General features: G+C 41.4%; 1 protein-coding gene and 2 long non-coding RNA genes across 6 annotated transcripts in view; 2 read left to right on the plus strand and 1 right to left on the minus strand.

The window, feature by feature from the left end:
- LOC133278090 (uncharacterized) overlaps positions 1 to 10,177 on the minus strand; it is a 29,748-nt gene extending 19,571 nt beyond the window's left edge. For both annotated transcript variants that reach the window (XR_009746449.1, XR_009746448.1), the window contains exon 1: positions 9,492 to 10,177. This is a non-coding gene — a long non-coding RNA (uncharacterized LOC133278090). The remainder of the gene's footprint in view (positions 1 to 9,491) is intronic.
- Positions 1 to 25,768, plus strand: part of RBPJ (recombination signal binding protein for immunoglobulin kappa J region) — a 140,226-nt gene that overhangs the window by 67,548 nt on the left and 46,910 nt on the right. Inside the window, exon 1 of one of the 3 annotated variants that reach the window (XM_061470520.1) lies at positions 18,270 to 18,402. The exons of 1 other annotated variant lie outside the window; for it this stretch is intronic. In XM_061470520.1, coding sequence (XP_061326504.1) covers positions 18,383 to 18,402 — 20 coding nt within the window. In that variant the 5' untranslated portion in view covers positions 18,270 to 18,382. Of the gene's footprint in view, positions 1 to 18,269; positions 18,403 to 25,768 lie in introns of those variants that run through there. One more of the 3 variants, XM_061470539.1, reaches the window with a different exon arrangement.
- On the plus strand, positions 20,996 to 21,687 carry LOC133278098 (uncharacterized). The gene is made up of 2 exons (XR_009746450.1): positions 20,996 to 21,165; positions 21,352 to 21,687. It is a non-coding gene; the product is annotated as an uncharacterized LOC133278098 (long non-coding RNA).

Consider the following 25,768-nt stretch of genomic DNA (forward strand, 5'->3'; position numbering starts at 1 on the left):
TAAAAGTCTGATATAATTTTAAAACCCATCTGTTTCAGAGATGCAATTGTGTTAACTCCTGCAGCTCTAAACTTGTCATAAACCTGGGGTGGAAGGGAAGATACTTCACATTTTTGTGTTAAATTGAGAGAAGAAAATCAGAACCCTCTAGGTGATGTTAAAAATCTGGATGCCAGTTTTACAATGAGCTCCTGGTGTTTTATCAGACTGAACTGAAACCTTATCTCTGAACACCTCTATAGACCACCTCCAGTCCAGATTAAAAACTAAATCTGATGCTATCTCCTACTGCCTAAGAGGAAACTTTTCGTTTTGCAAAAAAATTAGGTGGAAAACTTAAAAAAAATATTTTCTGATCAGGAAACAAATACATTTGTGTTGTTCTAGGGCCGTAACCAGAAAAGGAGGTAAGGTGTGCTGAGACAGAGGATGCCCAGGAGGTGGAAAATGTAGGTTTGAGTCCTCTCCGACTCAGAAAGGAGCTGAGCGTGGCTGTCTCTGGAAGCTTCCTAAACTAGAATGACATTTCAAGGCATAATTGCAAAAGGCATTCTAGATGCAGGTTTTAATTAGCGTGTGTTGCGCCTGGAGTCTGGAGCCACAGCTGACTGACAACATTGTAGCTCCCCAGGGAGCAACATGTCCCAGCTCTCTGGGCAAACTTAGCCTCTCATCTGGGGATAGGAAAATTACAGTCTGAGACACTATCCTCAAATATCATTGGCAGGAATCTGGACCAAGTTGCATACTGCACAGGAGCGGATGGCAGACTTTTACAAAGAGAAATCTTTCCTGCTCCTGCCACTCATACAAAATTCAGCCCTTATGAGAGCCCCGGTGTTGTTGCACTGACACCAGTTTATCTGTTGGGCGTTGACAGCAGTAAACTGCAAGTAGACAGACACAGCTCTGAATATGTGCAAATAAATGCACAACTGCAGGTGCCAAAGGAGCCTCCAGGTCAGAATAGGAGGCTTCCAGTGAGCTCAAGCATGTCCATGGCAGCAGAGCCCATCTGCCTGAATTTCCTGCAGTGCCCAAGTTTTTAGGTGCCACCATTCCCTTTGGCAGACAGCAAAGCAACCTGGAAGGCAGATTGTGGGTATGATTCACAAGTGTAAACATGGGTGCTCTCTATTAAGCTTAAGCAGAAGCTGTAGTTCTAACAGCACACAGTATGAACTTGTTGTGGTTTAAACCCAGCCACACAGCTCAGCTCATTTACTCACTCCCCCTCCTCCCCCCCCCCCCTTTTTGCCCTCGCCCTGCTCCCAGAGGGATGGGAAGGAGAATCAAAAGAATGGAACTCCCACAGGTTGAGATAAGAACAGTTTAGTAACTAAGGTGTAACACAAATCATTACTGCTACTGCCAATAATAATGACAAAGGAAATAACAAGGGAAGAGAATACAACACCTCAGCACCAGCCGACTGATAACTTGTCCCCCCAGCCCAACCACGCATCGACCAATACCTCGTCCAACCCTGCAGTCCCTAGCCCTTCTGGGTAACTCTCCGTTACATCCTGGGCATGACGTGCTGTGGTATGGAATACCTCTTTGGTCTGTTTGGGTCAGGTGTCCTGTCTCTGCTTCCTCCCGGCTTCCCCTCCTCCCTGACAGAGCATGAGGCTCACAAAGTCCTTGGCCAGACCAAACATTTGAGCAGTAACTAAAAACATCAGTGTTATCAGCACCGTTCCCAGGCTGAAAGTCAAAAACACAGCGCTGCACCAGCTACTAAGGAGAAAAAAAAATCACTGCTACTGCTGAAACCAGGACAGAACTTCAGGACATAACTATTTTAAGTGACCAAATCCCTTCATGGGTCATACCCCAGTGGAAGAAATTCAAGACTATTAGAGCAAAGCAAATAGAGTACACTACTGTAGGAATTCTCCTTCTTAGCAGTCAATTGCTTTTTCACCATCCACTTTTCATTCCTTTCTGTTGGCTTTCTGGAAACATGCATTCACTCAAAATGTGCCTGATTATTTGTTGAGAACAAATGTGAAAATCATATATACAGGAATTAACTGAAACTAGATTTTGTACTTGTACCAAAATCTAATTTGGTTTCTAGCAGCTGCACTAGAAACTTGCCTGAACTCTGGCAACCCAGCCAAGGAACTGAAATTACACAAATGAATGTGACTAATCAAAATTAAAACATTCAGTGCAAAAAGTTATCCAGAAGGAGTAAATAAAATTCAGAGCAGCGTTTTAAGACCAAAGTACTGATTCATTCAAATAAATAAATTAGGAATCAGAAAGGTGAATTGTTAAGTGTCGAACTCTTTCTTCTGCTCTTCGAAGCCTTAATACTCAGGTGGCAAACTTTGAATAGTAATGACTTGACAAAAGCTGAAAATCATCGACAAAGTCAGGATTAGCATTCGGGACTTCTGACCTCTGATCTCATGCTCAATACATCACATGTTGCATTTCCAATGTTACCTGTAATTAACTCTGGTAGAAGGGATTAGGAACAAATGGAAGGTGACTACTTTTGTCACACTTCAGATCTGATTCTTTCCAGATTTTGACAGAGGTGCTTTCAGTTATTTTTTTTCCTTGAGAAATGTAGAAGCAGAAGAAGAGAGGTAGCTTTTCATGGAGCTTTAGAATGTATCAACTTGCTTTTCAAGAATAACTATCAAGGTAAGTGAGCTGGAAAGAAAAAGTCCTCTTGTTCAGATGCTGAGATATATTTATGTACTGTACTCATTCCTTAAAACAGAAGTGGAAAGAGAAGTCTAAGCAAAACCAAACTTTGTGTGTGGGTGAAGTTTTAAGTATCAGCTGCTTAAAGATTCCAAATACCATAATTTTGAGTTACTACATCTGTGTCCTTTTTCCTGCAGACTGCCCAAAGTTTGTCAGCTAGGGGATGTGAACAATATTGTGAAATTTTCCAACTGAAATGGCAGAAATTACTTATTTATTTTAATATTCAATACTTAAATGAAAGCATTTTCAAGCACTTTGCTTTAATTGAAGCTGAGATGACTCCAGACTTCTGTTCTTCCCTTTATGCTTTATGCATTCTCATGAAATCCCATATGGCGCAGGACCTTCTTCAAACACAGACAATTAGACTCGTTTCGTGATTTGGCAAACCCATCACTTTCTTTTTGAAAATTGAAGTAAAACTTCCTCAGTTTACATCAGTTATTTCATCATGCAGCTTGCAAACCAGCTTTTGATATTGTTTATGTGAGGACCACAATTATTATTACTTGATAAAATAAAACCCGCTAGTCTGAGTTGCATGTAAAGTACGTATAAGTATTTCTCTGCTTGCATAATGAGCCAGCATAGCTGGTTTTGGTCTTTGCATCATTAAACACAGAGAACTTACCAGAGGTTGCTGGCCAGAAAAGCATACAAGCAGATATATGACTATTAGCATGCAAAATTGCTGGCTGTGCATACAGCAGGAAAACACGCAGTGTCTTCCCAAAGCCACAAAAACATGTATGGTTGCCTATACATTAGCATTTTGGTTCAGAGCAGTAATACAGTTTTCAAACAAATCCCACCCCCCGACCATCCTCATTTCTGTGCATTAGCTCAATACACACAGCAGTTTTGGTGCACAGAAGCCCTGAATTCCCTTTGCAGGGAACTAACCCAAAAGCAGTGCACATGGAAGGCACTCCAGACTCCAGTGGGGATGTAAGAGTCCAAACCAAGCAGTGGGCCTTTGGGAAGCTCTAATCCACTTGCATGGTGAGAAGAGCCAGTCCAAGGGGTGAAGTTAAAGGTAGCCTGAAGTTCAAATCCTTGAAGGGCTTATAACGAATGTGCTGTTTCTCAGCAATAACTACTTCAATATGCTGATCTATTTCTGTTATGATGAATTACTCACTAATGTAGACATAACCAGCCCATGAAACATACCCCAAAAACCCCAACCAAGCAACCAAAGAGGTATCAAATAGATTTTTGCATAATATTTTGAGAAGTATCTCTACATGTTTTTTTATCATGCTGGTAGTTCCTATAGAGCTCTTGTTATCACATTCTCCTGTGACATAAAAAGTACAGCTAAAATTTTACAGATGAAGGAAGATACCTTTGCTTTAAATTAACTTACAGTTCTGATGGAAAAATCCTGATATGGTAGATCTGAAAATGCGGTATCAATTTTGGTCTGCTATCCATGAACTGGACAGATGAAATAATAAACATTGTCTGATTCTTAAACTACTGTACAAAGGGGGATTTCTGGTGAGACAGACATGATTGTGGTTTCATTTTACAACTGCTAAAGCATGTGTAGGTTCTTTCAAAATTATAACACACAGTCACTCACTAGCAAAAATATCACAAGAATATAAGTTCTATTCTACACTACATACTATTCCTACAGAGAAAGACAAACTGATCACTGTTCAAAAAAATGGGGATTGTGGAGATGCCATGGGTCATGATCAAATTAAGTTTGTTGTGCAGAAAAAGCTATTTTTTTTTTTTTACCTAAGCAGTAACTAGAGGAGTAATTTCTCAAGACTGAAAGTAACTGCCAACCTAACAGAGCACATGGAAGCATTTTATTTTAAACCTGAATGATAACTGGGATTTTTTAAAGAAGACTTTATTAAATTCAAAACTCCTGTCACCAGGACAGGAGCCTTCCTTTGGTTAGAAAGAAAGTTTAAGATGATGACAGCAGCATGCTGAAAAGCAAATACAGGTTAAATTGAGCTCACCCACTTCCAACTTTGGCAATACAGCATTTACTCCCTTCTCGGCTCCTGGTGGATATTGTTTCTTGAACAACGGTGTTTCTATTTTTCTGTCTCAGTTTTTATAGTGCACATTGCTGACCTTTCAGAAAGTACCAAGAATTCCCAGAAAATCTGTAAATGTTAATGTTCTTTCAAGCAATATTCTCTTCTGCATGTCTACTTTACTGTGCTATTTCCAGAAAAAGCTGCTACCTGGAGTGAAACTGTTGGGTGATGACCCTGTGTTCACCCTGTATAAGTTTCAGTAGATTGTAATTTGAAGTAGCTTGAGCTGGACCTCTGGACTGAAAGGCCATGAGCCATGTGAGGACATTTGTGGAGCTCCTTCCAGTTTAGTTGTTTTGTAACAAAATTCAGCTCTTGCATTTCCAGACCACACTTCACCATGAACTAGCACCACAAGTGGGGTATGAAAAGGTACCACAGTACCCTGAACTCTTGGATGTCCCTCTCAGAACTCCCACCATATGGCCAAGTAGATAGTGGTAAAAGACAAAAATCCTAGCAATGCTACTTTGGTCTGAGATATTGGCGATACTCTGGTTTCCCCTGTCCTGTGTGCTCTCATAGGTGATACAATAAAGTATAAGGGAAAGGAGAAGATGAGCCAGCTCATGGCTTCTTTCTGGTAGCATTTGTTTTTTCTCCCTGTTGTTCAGAGCAACAGTAAGACACACCATCCTCCTGGCTCCTTCTGCTTCTCTGTGAAACAGAGGGTGAGGATGTCAACTGTCCAGTTCGCAGCATCACATGGTCCCTGGTGTGGGACCTGGCATCTTTCAGTTACCCTGTACTTCGTGTTAGTGAAAGCAGCGGCTAAAGTAAGCACGTCTGTATCTCAGGCGGTGAGAGCAAATATTAGTAAACTCTTACTTTGTTTTCTTGAGTCTTGCTATTACAACTATATTCTTTGAAAAAGCAGTGCAGAGGTGTCAAATATGACAATGATGATTTATTTTTATGACCCCTTCTGCAGTGATTAGCATATTTTTCTTTTTATTTCTGTCCTCCTGCCGTAGGCTTGCTCCCTCATTCCCATTTAATTCTCCTTCCCTCTTTTCTCCCCCTTATTTTGTCTCCCTCAGGTTCTTTCATTGTCACATTGTGCTACTTCAAATGCCACACACATTTTGTCAATGGAGCCTCTGTAGTAGCTGGAAACTGAGAAGACCCTGTACTGCTGCTTGCCAGGCAGCAGGGGAGCAGGGTTTTCTAAGTTTCCAGCTGCTTTTGAAGCAGCACTGATTGGTTTCTCTCGCTGCTGCAGAAAAGGCTGGCACACGGGAGCAACAAATTCAGCATGTCCTTCTGGACTATTTTCAATAGACCCGCAAGTGCCAGAACAGAGACTGGGAGCAATTTGATGCTGTCTGCTCAGCCATCCCTCTCTCTATTCACTGAAGAAACAGTCTCTCCCTTTGCCTTTCCACTTCTTTTTCCTTCATTTCTATGATTTTGCTCTCTGACTCATCTCTTTCTAATCCACTACTCCAGTTTAGTTAGAGATTAAGAAAGAGGACCTTAAAGACACCATTTTCTTTTGTGCTACTTTTGCAGCAGTATTTAAGCTGAGCAAGCACAGTTCTGTCACTCAGTGATAAGCTGCTCAGCCATTAACACAGTGCAGTGGTTTAAAAGGTGCAAGCAGAACAGAGTAATGTCAGCTACTCTTGTATGTCCAACATAACAAGACAAAACAAAAGCTTACTAAGTTTATTAAATCAAGACAACACTCAATAATCCCTTCAGAAGATTTCTATAACAATGAAGAGTAACACCATAAACAATGGGAACAAATATATTTATACATTAAAAGTTCTGAATATCTTTTTCTCCCTCCTGAAGTTTTAAGCATGTTCAATATTCTTGGGGAACCTCCTGCGTTATATGCTTAGGAAACACTACTGTGAAGACTTATTCAATCAGGCAAATTCAAGGGGCAAAAATACAATGTTGTAAGTGGGCAGAGGAAGCAGTAAGAAGGGATGGAGGACAAAAGCAACGGAAGTCCACAATAACCATATATGTGCCCTAGGCCAGCTGCAAATCACTAAAATATTGCTTTCATAAAGCTACATAATTGTATTTCAGGAATCCATTATTTCCAAATGGTCATTTATTTGGCATTAGAAACTGGCAGATGTTACTGCAGAAGCAATTCAGAGAAAATACTTGGAAGAAGACAGGTTAGTACATCTGTAAATGAGTTCAAGCTAGATACATTAAGAAACTGAATATAAGTGGTTTAGGGGTAAAAATCAGGCCAAGGCTCCTCAACCAGGCCATAAATCTGAAGTTACAGCGGTTAATCCCAGATCAGAAATGTCACCACCTCTTGATGCAATGTGCTCAACTGGTACAGCTCAAGGTAATTGCTCAATTTCTTCAAAAGGTAAAACCTTGCCTCTGTGCAATTTGGGGTTGACCAAATATGACTTTTCTCACATGGTTGTCATTGAGGCAGCATAAAGAATAAAGCTGGCATAAACAGCCAATATGTGTATGTATTATGTGCTCTGGCTGATGCAAGATATGTTTCATTGTGCCTGATGTGGACTGAATTTGTACTGCCCAGAGATCTGGTAACTCACAGAACTGGTCTTTGCAAAAACACATTTACCTCAGAGACAAAGGGTGATGTTGATGAAGTAAAGAGGCATTATAAAAAGTAAAACTGTTATTCTGGCCTAGGTTTCCCAACAGCTCATCTCCCACCTAAGTACCTAAACAAAAAGTTTCCAGTGCAGCCTCTGGACGTCGTGTGGTTTCAACTTTAGATTCCTAAGCTTTATGCCTAATTGGTCCAGACACTATAAAAATTCATTTCAACTAGGCAATTTGTTCACAAACTGGCAGATTTACAAAGCAGAAGAATACAATTTATCCAGGGCACCATTTCTTTTAAGAATGACAGATTATGTTTGATGAGGAGGGAGTATTCCATCAACAAGAGCATGCTTTATCAGGAACATGCCATGGAACTACAATTAACATAGTTGTTCCACTGCTCATGCAGTAAAGGCTTTATTTTTATCAGGAAAATTAATTTTATTAGGCAGAATGTATCTATTCTTGTATTTTACTTTTGTGAGTGAACACAGGACTTGTAAAATATCTCCTGAATATAGAAGTCCTTTATTTATCTGCAGAACACATGAAACCAGTCCTAAATTTCCCCAGCATCATTTGAAGAGCATGTCTGAACTGTGTCCAGAAAGATGACTGAGAAACCCAGTCTATTCCCCATGCTAATCTAGTCACTGGCTGTCAGAACAAAGCCTCAAACACAGGTGCAAGCACCAAAAGGGATGATTTTCACAATGTAGCACGTGTCTATTACAGACTAGAGACACAGGACAACATACCACTTCTCTTGGAATAATTTCAGGAATGACTTTCAGTCCCTACGTGTTTGAAGACAGATTTACATCAATTACCTAGGGGTTAAAGGATCTTTATCATTTCATTTTACTACTAGTGTCCTGACAGAGCCACTTTGCCAGCTTCCCATCGCCTGCCTTCCCCTCTCCTAAATTAGAAACATCAAGTAATTTACACTTCACATACATTTTAGGAATTATCTAAACTAAACACTGACTACTCTTCTGCAAGTTTTTGCTTCAAACTCAGTTCCACAACACTTGACTGTTAAAAAAGAAAAAAAATCCTTTTAGTTCTGATCTGGCACTGAAAGGCTGCCTAACTGCAGGTCAAACCTGTGTAGATAAGGTCTGTGCTGAATGCTCAGGGCTAGTGCCCTCCAAGTACAAATGTGTAACTGAACCTGGTGATGTTTTCCAAGGGAACATGCAAAGGCTGCTTTACATGTCCCTGCAGGCTCCAGAACCAGCTCTGCGGCTCTGGCTGCTGGTGCGTCCTTATGCCAGCAAGGCAAGGGAGGTGGAGCCGGGAAGGCATGTGGGTGCAGCTACCTGGAGGTCTCTTCTTCCATGTTATGTTTCAGGCAAAGTATCTGAGAAAGCTGTCAAATATTACATGGACTGGAGAGGCTTTATGCAAAAATGCCCAGAGCGGAGCTTAGTAAAAAGCAACTGAGGATAGGACCTAACAAGATTGGGTTTACTTGCGCCAAAACCACTAATTACCAGATGAAATGTCAAAGATTATGTATGTGGAGATTATGTATGCAGAAGGGATGTGACAGACACTGCAGCTATGTGGGGCAGGGAGTATAGCAGTCCTTCATGTGTTTTTGCTAGTACACATGGCTTCTAGCTATTTGGAAGTGAGCCTCCCATAAAAAATGTTCTGGGTCCAGCTCCACCTGCCCTTTTCATAGCTTTCCAGGGCTGCTACCCATTTCTCTCACCCCATGCTGGCACTGCTGCCTATTTTAACAGTGCTGATGCTGAGACAAAACTAATAACCTCAGCTGAATTCTGCTGAGTTTGTCCCGAGTAATGCATATGTCTCTGCACTGAGCTCCATTGCTCCCCTGGTTCCATTTTGATGCAGCACTGAAACACTGGACTTAGCTCTGCAGCAGGCTAACCCAGATCAAAAAGAAAACTTGCACTTTACCTCTGTGCCTTAATATACAGCAAGGAGAGACATCTCCAGTTCTAGGCACGGAAGGTGTCATGTCTGTGTACGCATGTTCAGCCAAGGTGCAGGACAGCACTAGTGGAAGGTTTGAAGTACCCTGCAGTAATGCCTGACATGTCACATTGGTGGTGTTGAAGAGGCTGTTCTTAGCAGAAGAAATTAATTACTCACTAGTTGTTTGGGATGAAGAGATGCTAAAACTGCTCATTTGGTTTCAATAACACAGTGACACAGTTGTACTCATCCTGTTTCCAGGAACTGTTCAGTTTATGTCAGTCGGGGCTCTCTGCACCTCACTCCAGCACATGGCATAAGCCCTGTAAAAAGAGATAACGCTCAGACAAGCTGGGATAAGTGGCAGAGATCATCTTGCTGCTGTTACAGAACAGTGTATCCAAGTGTTTAACATTAATAACCTGAGCCTTTGCCATTTAACTATCTTCTAGAGAGAACTCTGAAAACAGGAGAAGAGGAAACAGAAACTGAGGCACCCTTTTAGCGATGCTATGTCAATTATAAATACAATGATCACTAGGTTTGGGCTTATTGGTGACAGTTTTTCTTCCCTTCAATTTGTGTTATGGCCTGAAATCACAAAGCTGTGATCCCTGAGAATCTCCTTTGTAATGCATATCAACTTTCGTTGTGCTCCTTTGTTCCCAATGTGACGGAGCATTGTGGTGCCTGTGTCCAGGGAGCAGGTTTGCTTTATTGTTCTTGTAAATATGTACTGCTGGGTGCAGCTCAGTGGAAAGCATTGAGTTTGTGCATGACTGACGCCGACCCGGACAACTGCTCTGACCCCCAGCAGATGGTGGTGCAGGGACTGCAATGATCTGGAAGTAATAGCATGTGCCATTTCTTTTTGTCTGGAATAGACAGCCAGACCCTGCATTTCCCTCCCCTGAGCAGCAACAGCTGTATATACAGTACGACCTGGCGAAACCCTAACTGTCACTCCAGTCTTCCTCCTCTGCCATTAATCAGAAAACCTTGGGTGCTGAGATTTCATTGAGATTAAACACTATATGAACACCACATGGCTCTTTCCAATGTTAATAAAACTGTGTGCGTTGGGGCACAGATCAGTTGCTTTCCTAGAGAAAAATGAGTAATACTTAAAAATACACCACCCCCAATGTTACGCTAGATAGTGGTAGATTTGCTGTTTTTTAACCTCTACCCAGAAAAGGCCAGGGTACAGGAATCAGTATTAACTAAGAATTTTAATGTTTAGACTACAAATAGCCTTTACTGTAGCTTTAGTAAGTTTTCATTGTCATTCGTATTCGTTTTTATCAGGGACAAAACCAAGTGTTTCTTTGGCAGGAAGGTATAAAATAGGTGAAAGTCCACAAGTGATGTTTTTTTTTTTTCAAGGCCATGGGAAATTTATTGCTTCAGAATTATAGCAGAGCAGTTAGTATTTAATTTTGTAAGTGAGAGGCCAGATTCTTTATAAGTCATTGTATATGGGGCATCTCATCAGAGGTCAAAAATGACAAATTATTTTGTGTTGGAGTTAATAATCATCCAATGTATGTTTGGCCTGTGCTACCAATTGCCATTAAATTGTCCTGATGGTCCAGAAGGGAACTTCCTTGGGATGGAGGGAGTAACTGCTCCCTGTCCCTCCTCTCCCAACCCTAGCCGAGAAAGCTATCGAAGAAAGGGGCTGAAAACCAGCTGCGCTCTGAACATTGTATTTCTGGCTGCTATAATGCTTCTGCGAGGCTTTCAGCCAGCAGGTCAAAGAAAGGCAAACCTGCAGTGCTCGAAATGAGGAACAATGGTACAGCAGGAATAATGGCAAGGAAATGCATTTCTTTTTCCACAAAACCTCTTTAGGCTTTTCCTCCACTCTACACCGGCATAAACACCTCTTGAAAATATCACACACAAGACCCACAATCTATAAAGCCACATCCAAACTGCTAGACCATTCTCCTGAGACAGCAGACACCTTTACATTGCTTCATTCAGAGCAATCTCCTTTCTGTGCAGGGGAAACCTGACCTCAGTTTGCCCCTCTCTCACTCCCCATGTTAATGAAATATTCTGGGGAGACCTGAAGTCTCCCAGGTTGCAGCACCTTGACACTGCTGTAACGTTACAGTCAACCTCTGCTGCTGGGCCACTGACTGAGATGTGTATTTCTCATTACCTTTCATTCATCCTAGACTCGAGAAATGACCTCACCGAGTTTGCTGAGACCAGCTTCAGTTTGAAGCCCCCATATTCTTAAGAAAAAACAATGTTAGAAAATCCCTGTTCACCTCCAGTGTGAAACCACCTTGGGCTCATCACCCATCGGGGTGGGCCAAAGGAGAAATGATTGAATCTCTTTATATGACTTATAATGAAAATCAGTGTTCAGTTGGAATTCCTTCCAGACTTTCCTGATGTTGTTTCTAGTCACACCACCTCAAATAACAAACACTTAAGCAAAAGTATCTTTACTTTTTGACTAATCCCATTAGCTTTAATGAGTCTAATTGCATGAGTAAAATTATGCATGTACTTATCTCCTGGCAAGGTCAGTGCCAGTAATGAGCAGAAAAACAAACTGATAATGAAGCCATGAGTAATAAGAATGGCTAGATAGCTAGATTTCTAGAAAAAAAAACTGCTGTCTGGAACATTAAAAATGAAACACCACTTGTTAAGATTAAAGAAGAGAGAGTAAATTCTGAACCCAGACTGACAATAAACAAAATTATACAGAAATTCTTTTAATTAATTAGCATCCCTGACATGTCTTCAGTGACCTCCATAACATCTATAAGCTCATTACCTTAGTTATAACTTATCTGTTCAACCATTCATTTATACAAAGCTCATCCAAGCACTAATGAACTTTAGTGACATTAAAAGGTCACGTGTAATGCCCTAAAAGGAAAAAATTCAAAAGATTATTTTATTCACAAGTGTCAGCCACCCTGGATCTGAGCAATGAAATATTCTTAGGCGATTTGTAGGAATTTATTTTCATCAATTTCTGCCTGAAATAGTCTTTCTTTTTTTCAGGTGAGTATTATGGAAATGAGCTACAGAACAGCAGAGGTTCAAAATGAGAGTTAGACTAAGTCCACAACAACTAGAATTTGTGCAACTGTTCTGGACAAAAGAAGTCATCCAAATAGATACCAACATGGCAGTATTACAAGATTATTTTTTAGGATTATGTGTTCTTTGACCATGCCTTCAGACTGTTTTAAAAAAATACTGTGTTTCAGGAATGCATAACTTCCTCAATGTTTTATATAAAGAAACAGCCCCAAAACAAGTATTATCTTCACAGCCTGAGGCCATGGACAGTCTCTGTAAGCCACTGAACAGACAAAAATAGTTTAACTTCTTCACACAGGACCAGCACAAGACTTAGCCATCACTAAATTCTCCAAATAGTTTATGCAGTACCTAGCTTTATACTCATTGTGAAGCAATTAGTTTCCTAACTCCTCTCTTGCCATAACTAGGAAAATTCCTGTGTGCACATATTTCTATGCAAAATTACAGGTTAAGATTTCTGTCTATGCTTCCTCCCATTTGACATAGCGTGTGGTTATGACTGGGACGTAGACTTTCTTAGAACATAGTAAAAGGTTTATAATGTCAAATAGATTTTTAGTGATGGTTTTATCAAGGGGTTCTGTGCAGTTTGTCGTTTTCTTTTAGAGTAGGCCACTGAGCTCTTTTTGGACCTTGTTAGAGTTAGTCTGAAATTCCCTTAAGCGCTGTATCCAGCAGAAAAATGTGTATAATCAAGAGTGTGGGTTTCTCTCATGTTTTGTCAAACAAAATGAATTTCATTCCTTGAGGGCTTTTCCAAAAACACAATTTACCTGCAGGTAAAGGTGAAGCATGTCAGCATACATTTTCTCAAAGAGCCTCATGAAGGGGAGAGCAGACTAGCTAAAAAAAAATCAGTCACTGAATTACAGTCTTGGGTGTAAGATGTCTCTGGCAGTTTAGATGGTAAGCTAATATATGTCATGAAAATAATAGAACTGCAACAGAACCTCTGGTTAAAAAGTTTTTCTGCACAAAGACATGTTTTCATATTGATTCAGAATTGTAGCATTGCAAAATAAAACATCTGGAGCCATAGCCTAATCTCTGAATCTTCCTTTTGCTTTGTTCATTATTTGTGATAATTCATAGTCTGACTAGTTAAATCTTTCCTGTCCTCTTGATGTCAGTGGGATGCAACTAATGTCCCTTGGCAAACACTGCTCAGAGTCAGTCCTACCAGGAGCAGACAGACTGAAAAGCTTTATTTTGGAAGCAGGGAGATTTTTACAGTTTCTCTTGCTGCACTCCCTGTCAGTAATGACTCTGTAATCTTGGTTTAATCTCAGAACTGGTTTGGTGGGTACACACACTGAACACGGCACAAGGTCAGGGCAGCACAAGAGTCATGCTTCTGGCAGCACCAAGGTGTGCTCTGGTGAGCCTCCGCTCTGCTGGTGCCTGTGCCTGTGAATGCAGGGCTGGAGGTGCCTGGTGGTAGTGGGCAGGATCTGCCAACTCTGCCAACATTCTACTCTCCAGATGATTCACAGATTCACTGAAGTCTGGTGGCACCGGCAGAGGCACCCTGAGGATGGGGTGGGCACAACCCACTGCTACAGAGTACAGCTGCGTGTGGAGAGCAAGGCTAAGGGAGTAACACAGTGCCACATGTAACTGGTGGGCAGGCAACGTGCATAAGAGGAGGAGCACAGTGCAAGAGGTTCAGAGACAGGCTCTTTGAAAAGCCCAGTAAAACTAAGAGAGATGCAGGATACTTTATGCACAAACAGAAAAAGACCTTCAGCTAATGGAAAATAAGTACAGATACTTTTATGGGGTAGGGTGAGGAGCAAAAATTTAACGCAGTGCAAATTGTCTTAACAGTGTGTTTTAGAAAAGTATTTAAAAATAAGAGGTTACAGAAGTCAGTCATTAACCTGTTCACACTGCTAACCTACATAACCACATGATGTTATTACTGTTAACCTCATCTTCCCTCCTCCTCTTCCTTCCTATTGTTTGCTATACTCACTTATTGCATCTTGCCTTTACATTATAAAAATGCTCTGTGAAGGGACTGTACTTGTTTGCAAGGCAACACCAGTGAGGCTCAAGCCTGACTGTACCTTTTGGGAACTACCTTATTAAGGCATACCTATACCTCAACCAGCATTAAAATACAGATTCAGACCTTCTTTTTGCGCTACCGTCCTCTCTGAGGTAATGACACAGAAGCAAAAACTACTGAACAGTACTCCTGCTGCAGACTGCTAACTAGCCCATCCTTTTTTCCTATCATCCTCAAGACAACATTGCAAATCCTCTGAGCTATGCTGAACAACAGCATCCATTTCAAACAGCAGAGGCACTTGTGACATCAAGCTGCCCAGCTAGCAGCTTAAGCGATAACTTTTGTTGGCATGTGCACCACAGTTCAGATGTAAGGTATGTTCTGTGGGCAACTGCCTGTTTATTTTCTTTCCTAGACACGCGGTTAAACCACACTGTACATCCTGTGCTTATAAAATTCCAGCAGGCTTGTATCACAGTACCTACAACTAGAATGTGTGATTTACAGCACCAGATACAAACTGAAACATCTCAAGATAAACCTGTTGCTTATAGTGAAGATTCAGGTAACCGTGTGGTTCCACTACTTACAATGCTGTTTAAAGTCATTGGATTTTACAAGACACAATATTAATTATTTTTTTGTAAGAAGAGAGACTCAAAAGAGAAGGGTACTCTTGGTCACCTTGTGTGTCTCTTACATGGCTGTGCTATGCACATAAAAGACAGGGTGCTCCTACACAAATGTCTGCAGATCTGTTGTCTTCCCATTTTTGTCCAAGCCAGGGAGGCAGGAGACAGCTGCCAAACAAGGAGCCATCCAGCATGTTAACTCATGCTGTGCCCAAACGAATGAGCTTAAGGGAAGCCCAGAGATGAGGCTGAGCTGGAGAAAGTTTGGTCTGGACTGGCTGAACAAGCTGTTGAAATCTGCCTGGTGATCACACCTTGCACCCAGTGCTCCTGCTCCTGTCTGCCCTTTTGCTGTACAGTTCTGCTGTAGTTGCTCAAACATTGCTGGCAAGCAACTCCTTCAGTACCATTGGCAAGACAAAACTCCAGGACAAAAGATCTCCTCCTTGTCCACACAAAGGGCCTGATCCCTACCGTCAGCTCTTGCCAGGGTCCCTGTCTTTTCTCCTCTTTCTACCCAAAGTAAGATCCTTAGAAGACTGATGTGCAGACCTGGCCCTGTCCACATCTGCATGTATTGGTGAATCCAAAGAAGTAGGAGGTGATCCTGTCCCTCAGTTTATGAGAGTAAACTGGATTTCCTTCTTTAACAGCCTTCCATTTTTGAAGGCAGCTAATGACTCTGAGCACCCAGCTGGAGCCACCCAGCAAGGCGTCTGCTGGGAAGAGTGAAGCCCAACACCTGTTGAAATTACACCCTTCAAAGGAGCCTCCAAGCTGTGCTTCTCCAAACCACCTCTGAAGTGATGGGCCTGATTCAGAACCCTTCCACCAACCTCAGGAGGTCTTACATCAAACTACTGATTTGCATAGCAAACGCAACATTTTAAAAGCAGCAAACCTTGTATGTAAATGTGTTTTCCAGCTCTGGAAGTGCTTACATTCATTACAGACCAGAAAGCAGGCCTTAGTTCTCCAGGGTACCAGATGCTTTCAGTTTCCAATAAAGTCAACAGGAATTGCTCACACTTTACTATGTGAAATGCAAACATAGCAGCAAGAAGATAAATTAATGCATGAACAATATTAAAAAAACCCACTGTGGTTTTATTATCTTTCCTTCCACTGGCTACTCATACAATTTCAGGCTATTGTTTTTTGTTTGAATAGTATTCCTGGCCTTCTGAACTACAGACTGTTTATCATCAAAAAGAAAAAAAAAGAAAAATCAGTGGTTATTTGCTTTATAATGTACTTCTGCTGGTGATGGAAAAGACTACAATAATTTCTGTAATTATTAATTCTTTGAAATAATATACCTGCTCCAGTATCCAATTAATCTGGTTACCAAAATGCCTTCTTTGTAAAATATTAAAAGTCTAGACACTGCAGATTATTGTGTGCTATATTTTTAGATTTTCCAGTTTGATTCAAAACACACTAAAAGAGGGGCCCCATCAAATGACCATCTAGAGACAGTCCATGGCAAATATCCAGAAACCATTCTTAATGGAATGGAGTGAGCATGAGCTGAGATCATTCTTCAGCCTTGGGAGGGGAAAAAAAAAAAAAAAGAAGATGTTTTTAGGAAGAGATTTCCAAATAGATTATGAGCCAGTCTCTGCAAACAATACAGAGGATTTCCAGTATGCATTGTGCTTTTGCCGAGAACTGCACCTATGAGGGAGCCAACCAAAGTCCTTTCAAACCTAATGAGGAGGTGGAAATCATGATGGGGAAAGTCCCTTAATGAGAGCAAACAATAGCTATTTGTACAGTGAGTAGAATTACAGCAAACTCTGTTGCCAAGTAATCTCTTAAAACATGATTTTACTCATCTGAGACATCATTCATTGAATTAATACTAGCAGTGGAGAATGTATGCAGGAGAGAAACCCAAAATCACATTTACGAGATTACTAAAATGTTATTTTACTCTCTAATCTGGGAGACAGCAGAGGTACAGAGGTGCAGTAATAAAAATTATGTGGGTTTTGGAATCTCAGCAGATCTTTAAATCAACACTGCATTTGTGCTTGAAGTTGGATTGACATGTTATACTAAAGACAGAGAAGTTGAACAGACAGGGCAGAATCCTTAAAGTATTAATTTTCCGACATGGTCTTCTAATGGACAAACAGCCCCCTCACCTTGAAAACATGTTGTTAAAACAAATCCAAAATGGGGGTCTTCTTTTGCTATGTCAAAACACTGGATCACATCTGTAGATACCTTCTGCTCCCGTGCCTCAGCAGCTTTGCTGCATCGGTTAAGTCTTAGCAGACTCAACAACTTGTGTTTGCTAAACAAATGCTTCTTGTGCTTTTGGCTGCAGACTACAAGAGGTATTATGAAAACAGGCTTCTCGTTTGGAACCGATTTTTAAAAGGTGATGGTACATTTCAGTGTAAGAAATCCATTAGCGCTAATGCCTGTGCCTCCACATCTCAGCCTCCTACTCCAGCGTTTTTGTTCGCTATTTGGAAATCAATTTATTTTCAGTTTCCTGTATGGAGTCATGTACTAATTAATTTTTAACCTCGATAAACAGGAAGCGCTTAGTCCGTACTGCCTGACAGAGCCACCAGACACAACACGACAGGTTTCCTCCAGTCGGTGCGGCCTGGCTTTCTCTGACTATGGCAGGGAGGTGAAGCTGCTCGATGGTCATCAGCTTGGGGTTTTGACTCAAGCGATTCGTCTAAGCAGGCACTGACAAAACTTCCACAGAAGATCCCATTTGAACTCCTGAGAGATTTTATACGAGGAAAACGAACGTCTTCGTCTCCCCCACACACCACGGCGCCGGTCGGCACAGCCCAGTTACGCGGCAGGAGCTTCTCCCCGGACCGCCAGCCGCGCATGTGCGGCGCCCACAGGCAGCACGAGGCAAGCGGCCCCACACGCGCTTCCCGCGGGGTGGGGGGGGCGGAGGGAAGAGCGGCGAGCTCCCCTCACCGGCACCTGGGGCACCTCTGTTCCATCCCCCGCCGCCCCTCCTCCCCAGCGGGGTAAGGCGCAGGAGCCAGACGCGCTAGCGGGCAGAAGGAATCCCTCAATCTCCCGTCTTCTCCCCCCCGCCCCGCGCGCTCTGCTCTCGCGAGAGCTGCCGCTCTCACCGCTCTGCCCGCTGGCCAGCGGCGCGCGGCTCTCGCGAGAGCCGCTCGGTTCCCACGCCTCGGCTGTTGTGTCTGAGGGGAGAGCCCAGGCGCGGAGTGGGCGGTGCGCGCCGCCTCCTTCCCCCGCCCCGCGCGTGGCTCACGGGCCCGCGCACGCGCGCTCCGGGCGCGGGGAGGGGGGGGCTCTCTCGCGAGAGTAGGAGTTTTGGCGAGAGTTTGTGGAAGATGGCGCCTGTTGTGACAGGGTGAGTGCGGGGGGTTCGCGGCGCCGCGCCGGCAGCCGGCTGATTCTGGGGGTGGCGGCGCACCGGTTGCTCCACACCCGCCCGTCGGCGCCTCGGCCGCCGCTCGGGGGAAGCCAGGGCTGTCCTTCGGATGGCCCTGGGGCAGGCCCGGGGAGCAAACCCCGGGGGGCTGGGATCCCGCCGGGTGGGCACACGGGAGGAGGCCCCCCGCGCCTCGGGTGACAGGCCGTGAGCGGCCTGGGCTCCCGTCCGGAGGCACCCTGGTGGGGAGGGCTCGGCAGGGCTCGGCGCTTCCCCTGCTCCGCTTCTCTTCGGCACGAGCACAGCGGTCGGAACTCCGTGCGGGGTCAGTGCTCCTCCTGGCTGCTCCGGACGGGTCCCTCTCTGAGGGCTTCCCGGAGAGCAGCGGAGACCAGCGAGGACGGACCCGGGGCGGGCACATGCCGTTCCCCCTTCTTTGCTGCCCCAGTTCAACCTGCCGTAGGAGGGGGACTCCGGGGCTCCCTCGGCCGCATACTGGGGAGCTCTCGGACAAAGGCTTTTGCTCCTGCAGTTTGGAGAAGTTGAGCGCAGCCTTTCTGCCCTGCCTTAGCCACTTCGTACGGCGGGGGCTAGCTGGAGGCCCCCGGCCTGGCCCGGGAGCGGGGTGGCTCTGACACCGCCGAGCGCCGAGGTGGAGCGCTCCCGGTCGCGTAGAGCGCGGTCAGGCTTTCTGCCGCTGCTAGCAGGACACCAGTTCCTGCAGACTGGGGGAGTAAGGCTCCCTTTCTCTCTCCTCCCCGTGCACCATTCCCAAGGCTTTAGGGAATTCTAGCTGCCTTTCTCCAAATATTGCGTTGCAGCGAAGGGTAGCAGCCCCCCCACCCCGCTACGCCACGCTGGAGTGTAATGAATGATAGTCGCCATCCCTTTCAACCACACTGGGTAATACTTAATCATGGCTAGCCAGCTGCAGCGTGTGTCACTATACTAAGTGACACCCTGTTAGCCACCTGCAGCTGATGAATAATAACAGATCCACTGCTGGTATACACAATGCAATCTCACCTGCAGTGTTACATTGCATATTGTCATCCTCACCACGTCTTGAATTCTGCTGCTTACTGTAAGTGCCGTGTCCTTAATTTTGGACTAGACTAAGCATATGTGACCTCCCTCTATGTGTTGAGGGAAGGGACAGTCAAGAGATGAACGGGCTGTTTCTGTACCCCACCTGTTTGTGCAAATGAAACCCTAAGTGGTGAAAGTACTGCCTTGCCCTTCTGCAACGTGGACCTTATTTTGTGATTTCACAGTGTGTCTGTGACCTTCTGTCTTCCCTGTGGGATTACATTGTCTACAGCATTGGCTCTGTGGTTAGAGAGCAACAGCCTGCTTGGGGGTGGGGTGGAGTTGGTGGTTGATGCTTTTGTTCTCATGGAGAAGGTAGCATTATGGTATTTTGTTGTTTTGTTTGGCTGCAGTAGTGTTTCCAATTCTTCACTCTTGTTTGTCGAAAACTAAACTGAAGCTTTTGCTTGATTTCTCTCCTGATAAAGGCGGCTTGTGGCTGATACACATTTTCCCAATTAAATGTTCTTCGGGCAAGCTAGTCTTATTTTGTTGTGGTTCCTGGAGTGTACTGTTTTAGAGGTTAGAGTTGAAAGGAGGGAGCAAACGCGTTTAAAGTTTGCTGCAAGTTTTAGTCTGTGCTCTAGTTAGCAACTAAGTCTTTCCACGTTTCTGTTACTGCATTCATCTGAATATTTGGGTTCTGTTTCCTTTTGTTTATTGATTATTACAATAATAATCAGTTTGTCAGGAGTGTTCTCATGTTTGTGATGTTACTTTTATTCTTCTCTGAGATCTGTTACAGTGTTGACAGTAACAACTGTAGATTATTTATTCATTAGGAAAAACAGCATTTTACCATGATTGGAAAAAAAAGGGTGTGTATTTTAGGTTTTTAATGTTGAATTTATTGTTCAAAACCTGTAAGTCGAATAATTCTCTGAAAAAGTAGTCTTGTTTTCTTACTGTTAAATATTTTTAACATTGGTAAAATGAAGTCTGTTAAATTTAGTTAATATTACAGTTAGATTACATTGAGGAGTCTGATTTTTTTTTTTTTTTATGTCCTGTGTTTGGAGTGTTGCTCTGATGCTGAGCTGTCTGTGTTAATATTAAAAATTGATGTTACTTCAGTAGGTGATTTTTTTTTTTTTTTCGAAATAGTAAAGGCAGTTTTCTTTATGTAAAAGCTGAATTGCACAGGAAAAAAAGTTCCTGAAATTAAAAAGTTTAACTGAAGAATGTAGTATGCAAATACCATGTTGTATTTTAAGGGACAGTTTGCAGTTCTTAGGGGTGCTCAAACTTTGAGGTAAAGCATATGGTGTTTCTGCAGTCAGTGTAGGCTGAACGTAAAAGTACTACGATTTTTTTTCTGCATAAACTTTGTGCCTAAGCCTACCTGATAGTACATAGGTTAATGCTGTGTTGAAACGGAATAGTAGGAATTTACTGCAGTTATTCTGGGGGGCAGTCAAACTACATTTCCAATTTCTTGTTTGTAGCATGTGGCATACTCCTGCTTACTTGCATCACACCCATATACATGGTGTGACGGAACCTGTATTGTACCGTAGCAGAGCTATAATGAGAAAGTACACAGAAACATCAAATAACTGAAAATGATTTACTAACTATTTGAACCATTATTTAAAATGAAACGGGTAATTTATGGCTGGAATAATAGGATAGTATTTTTGGGTTTTGTGGATAGTATAGTATTGTATGTGGATAGTATAGTATAAAATATATATGTATAATATATATTAATATTAGAATTAATGTATAATATTAATTATATAATATACATTATATATAATATACATATATATGTGTTATATGTATAGTATAGTTATGTGGATAGTATAGTATAATATAGTATATATGTAGATAGGATAGTATTTTGGTTTTTCTTGTGAATGATTTATGAAAGCATCACTGTAAGATGACAAAAATAATGAAAAGGGTTTTTAATTAGAGAAGCATTTACATGAGTGCAAAACATTTTGTTTTAAATAATTACTGATACTACAGAAATGCATATAGGCCTCAATTAGTTTGTAACTTTCTGTGCTACACCTAACACAACCATATGACACAGTTTCTATTCCAAAGAACTGAATTTTGTGTCACTTTACAGTGACATAAAATATGGAATAGTGTCTCTGTAGCCTGAGATGACCTGATCTTTAAAGTACTAGAAAGTAACGCAAGAAGCTATTGAAAAAAAAACAACCCAAAAACCAAAAAACCAGCAACCAAACCACCCTTGCAATTCCTGTGCCACCATACAAGTGATCAAAATTTTAGAAAAGATAGATAAAAATGAGAAGTGCTAGGCATTGTTTTGAATGTTTGATTGCCAGTGAAAACCTCTGTCACCACAGTATAAAGGATAGTATTGGGATTATTTTTCAGACAGGTTGAGAAGCCTTGAAAAAGACAAAATAACTGAGTGGGGTTGTCACTGCTAAGATGTTTTCCATAGGCACTGTAAAGTAGACAGTTGTTTTCGTAACACTTTTTAAAGTATCAGACTATTTGAATTATGTGTCTGAATTAGTCATCCCACAGCTCTGTGGTTAAGAGGTGTTTCCTGACCCAGAATATTTAACAATATAAGGGTAAGACACAGGAGAATATCTGGCATCAGTGCAGTGAATTTTAGCATAGTGGTCTAGGTGTGCCAGCCATCTGGTCGGTTTGTTTGTTTGTTTGTTTTTAGTGAGCCCTGTGGAAACATTTGTAGGTGTGTTTTGGAAGAATAAGGTGCTGCTTTGTGGAGAAGTTCAGAAATGAAAATATAACAGTTGATTGAAATAAGAACCTCATCTATGTCCTGATTAGTAATTTTGGGATGAGGGCATTGACCAGTAAGTGTCTTGAATTAGAGAGTGAAGCAGATGCTGCTCAGGAGATGGGGGATGTAGGGGAGACTTGTTTGATCTGACCTTGGGCTATAAAAGCTATCTAGAGAGTAGCATTCAGAATGAACAGAACAAGGTCAGCTCTGGTTTTTGAAACATGAACAAGGATGCTTTGCTAGTTCTGATGTAAACTGCTATGGTCACAGGATAAGATTTAAGCTACTAAAAGGCTTATATTAGTGATGTGGTGGGCATTCCCAGGATATGAAAACTGGGTTAATTCTAGGACCGATACAGAACCATAGTTTGAGGGCTGATGCTTCGTTTAGAGTCCCAAAGGTTAGTGACTTGCAGTAGCGGAAAGCGAACTGAAGCAATGAAAGAGTAAGACCTGTGTTTTGTCTGCACTGAGCTGATAGTGAGGTATCTATATGGAGAAAGACACAAGCTGGGGTATTAGCTTGGACAAACACAGGAGATATGAAGTAGAAAGTATATTGTGATTAATGGCAGGGAGTTAATAGTTTGATTTCAGTCCTGGCCCAGGGTAAAGGGAATGAGAATAGAAATGGGTGCGAGACAGGAATCGATTAAATGATTCATAAAATAGCACAGGTGAATGCGGAGGCTTCTTAAGGAGGATGCACTGAAAGAACAATTAGAATGATAAGGGGATGAATCATGAGACCAACGTGCCAAGGAAACCAGGGAGAATATTTCTGAAAAAGGAACACTGCTGGTAGTCTTGTGTGATTGACAGATCTAGGAAGATGAGAATTACCTGTTGATTGTGAGCCTCATTGGAGGGTTAGGCTGCAAGATGTTAGTGAGAATGGTTTCAGTGCTGCTCAAGATGTAGAAACAGGATTATATAGACTGTAGGAGTAGAATTCAAGGGAAGATCATGGGATCTTCAGGCTACGGTTTTTACTGTCACTGGAGGTTTTAACATAGAGCTTATTAAGATTTGAGTAATAGCATAACTACAGCTATTGTATAGCGTGTATGCACATGATGAGTGTTAAAGGTTGGGAAAAACTCATTTACAATCAAATGAGTAGATGGTTTTGCGTGACTAACATTTAAATCATTATCGGAGAGCATGTCAGTGTCTTGAGTCTGGCTACTCTGGACAGTATATCTGAAGAAGTCTTCTGAGATGCCTGCAAATATTCTTTAACCTTTTGCAGTTTCAGTAGCTGCAATTTTATGAAGTTAAGCTCTTGGTTTTGATTTTATTTACTTTTATTGTTTAGTCATTGTACTGAGTAGCTCTTTGTAATTTCTGACTTATTATGGTTGATAGTAGCACAAGGAAACTTTCAAAATAATCTTTTTGTAGCTTGATTTCTCCAGGAAAGATCTGTAGACTGTTTTATTAGGCATAGTACATGTGCTTTTTTTAATGCTAGTTAAAAGGCAGTACCCTTTGCTCATATCTCTTTGCAGTCGTAATTCTTTTAAGCATGCTATTCTGTTCTATGAATTGCATAAATGATCACTAGTTTGTGAATGGGAGTTTCTTTGACTTGCTAATTTCTGCTTTGCAGTAATAATTGATTCTATGGTTGTTTTTCAGTATTTTGAGCTTAAGCAATTTCTACCTTTAAAAAGAATGTGAAGAGAAGCTAAAGTAGCCTATAGCTACTTGTAAAGTCCTCGTAAAAGACCTGTGGTGCCTTCATGGGCAAAGATTTTGAAGCAAGTTTTTATAGTTAGTAACTCATTTTTGGTGAAGGGTACAGTTAAGGTGTGATATGTACCTGTTTTTGCAGTCTTGGGGTTTGGATAAAATTGAGGAGAAAAATTGTAATTTTGAGCTTGTAAAATATTTAATAACAAACGAGTGTTCTCTCTTACACAATACAAAATAATAGTTTCACATTTAGAGAGTGAATAATGGCAGCAGAATTTTAAAGTTTCAGGACATAGAATCATAGAATAGTTAGGGTTGTAAAGGACCTTAAGATCATCCAGACATCTTTTCTATGTTTGTCATACTTGCCATTCGAAATAGTTTGGACCTTAATTGTAAGCACAGTATTAACTGACCTAAATGGCACTGTAATATGCTGAATCAGTGCTTCCCAAGAACATTCACAGGCAAGGTGTACTTTTAAGTGGATGTTATTGTTTTTTTGTGTTATTGCAGTACTTTAAAAATCTCAGCAATTGCAATGTCTGTCTGCTTTTACAGAATTGCTCGGTTTTCCCTGTGTATTTAGGTGAAGACAGGAAAATGGTGAACATCACGAGCTGTATTGTCAGATGAAATCTTATTTCTGTTGACAAAACTATATGCCTTTTAAGTCTACAGTATTTCAAGGCAGGTTTATAATTATAGGTGCGAAATTATGTTCTTGATCTTACTGAACTTTCACTATTTTTATGTGGCAGTGCTTACAATGTTCTAATATGATACACTTGTCTTGAACATAATTGCAATAATTAATCATTAAGATCATATGAGGTAAAGAAATACTATGGAATTATGGTTATTTCTTTTCAGTGTAAAAACTCAGAAGAGGAAACAGCTAATACATTTCTTTGAAGAGAAAATTATTAATAGAAAACAGCAATTTCCATATAATTAGATTCTGAGTCTTGCAAAAGTAAGCGCTAAACCTAGAGTTTGACATTACCTCATTTCCTTGGGTTCTATTGATGTTGTGGTTCTCTTTACTCGTAATTTGTGTGTGTCTGTGTATTTTGTGGTTGCTACCTTTTGTAAAAAAGATGTTAAGTATCCTTTCCAACCTAAAGAAACTCTTTCACTGTCTATTTCGATGTGACATCACTGGCCACTTTTCAGAACCTATGTATACTATTTAAAATAACTTCATTTTCTGAAAAATACTTCATACTCCTCAACTGGAGTTTAGTTAGCCAGATAGTGATATATAGCCATGTGCCTTTACGCTCTTCAGTTTGTAACTTGTAAGTTACATATCTGCAGTGGTAAACTTTTTTATCAAGAAAAAGAAGGTATGGCTTTTGGTATGGAAAGTGTGAGAAATCTCTGGATTAACGTCGCAGTTTTGCATCCTCAGAATAGACAGAGGCTATAACTTTACAAGGATAATACTGGTTTTGTGTTCCATTTAATATTTTGTGTAATTTTTGAAAAGAGATTGATATATATAAACTCCTACCATAAGATACAATTATTGAAATCTTTCACTATTTTGATTAATCAGATTATTCAATGAATGGCATGCTGCTGGGGCACAATGTGTTATTTCTAAAGCAATCTGAACATTTCAGTCACTGCATGTTTCTTCAGTGAGTTTATGAGGCTCTTTTTTGGATATGTCTTTTGTGTAGGTATATCTTTGAAAACATTCTTGTTGAATTTAAGTATATATTTCTGTAATTTATTTAAATAAATTTGTTTTTGTTGCCTCACTTGGAAAACACGAAGGCATTAAGGTAGTTGTGCATATACACAC

This window comes from Pezoporus flaviventris, unplaced genomic scaffold, assembly GCF_033815535.1.
Source record: "Pezoporus flaviventris isolate CSIRO_AGI_PZ_B2104156 unplaced genomic scaffold, CSIRO_AGI_Pfla_v1 ptg000002l, whole genome shotgun sequence".
NCBI classification, from domain to species: Eukaryota; Metazoa; Chordata; class Aves; order Psittaciformes; family Psittacidae; genus Pezoporus; species Pezoporus flaviventris.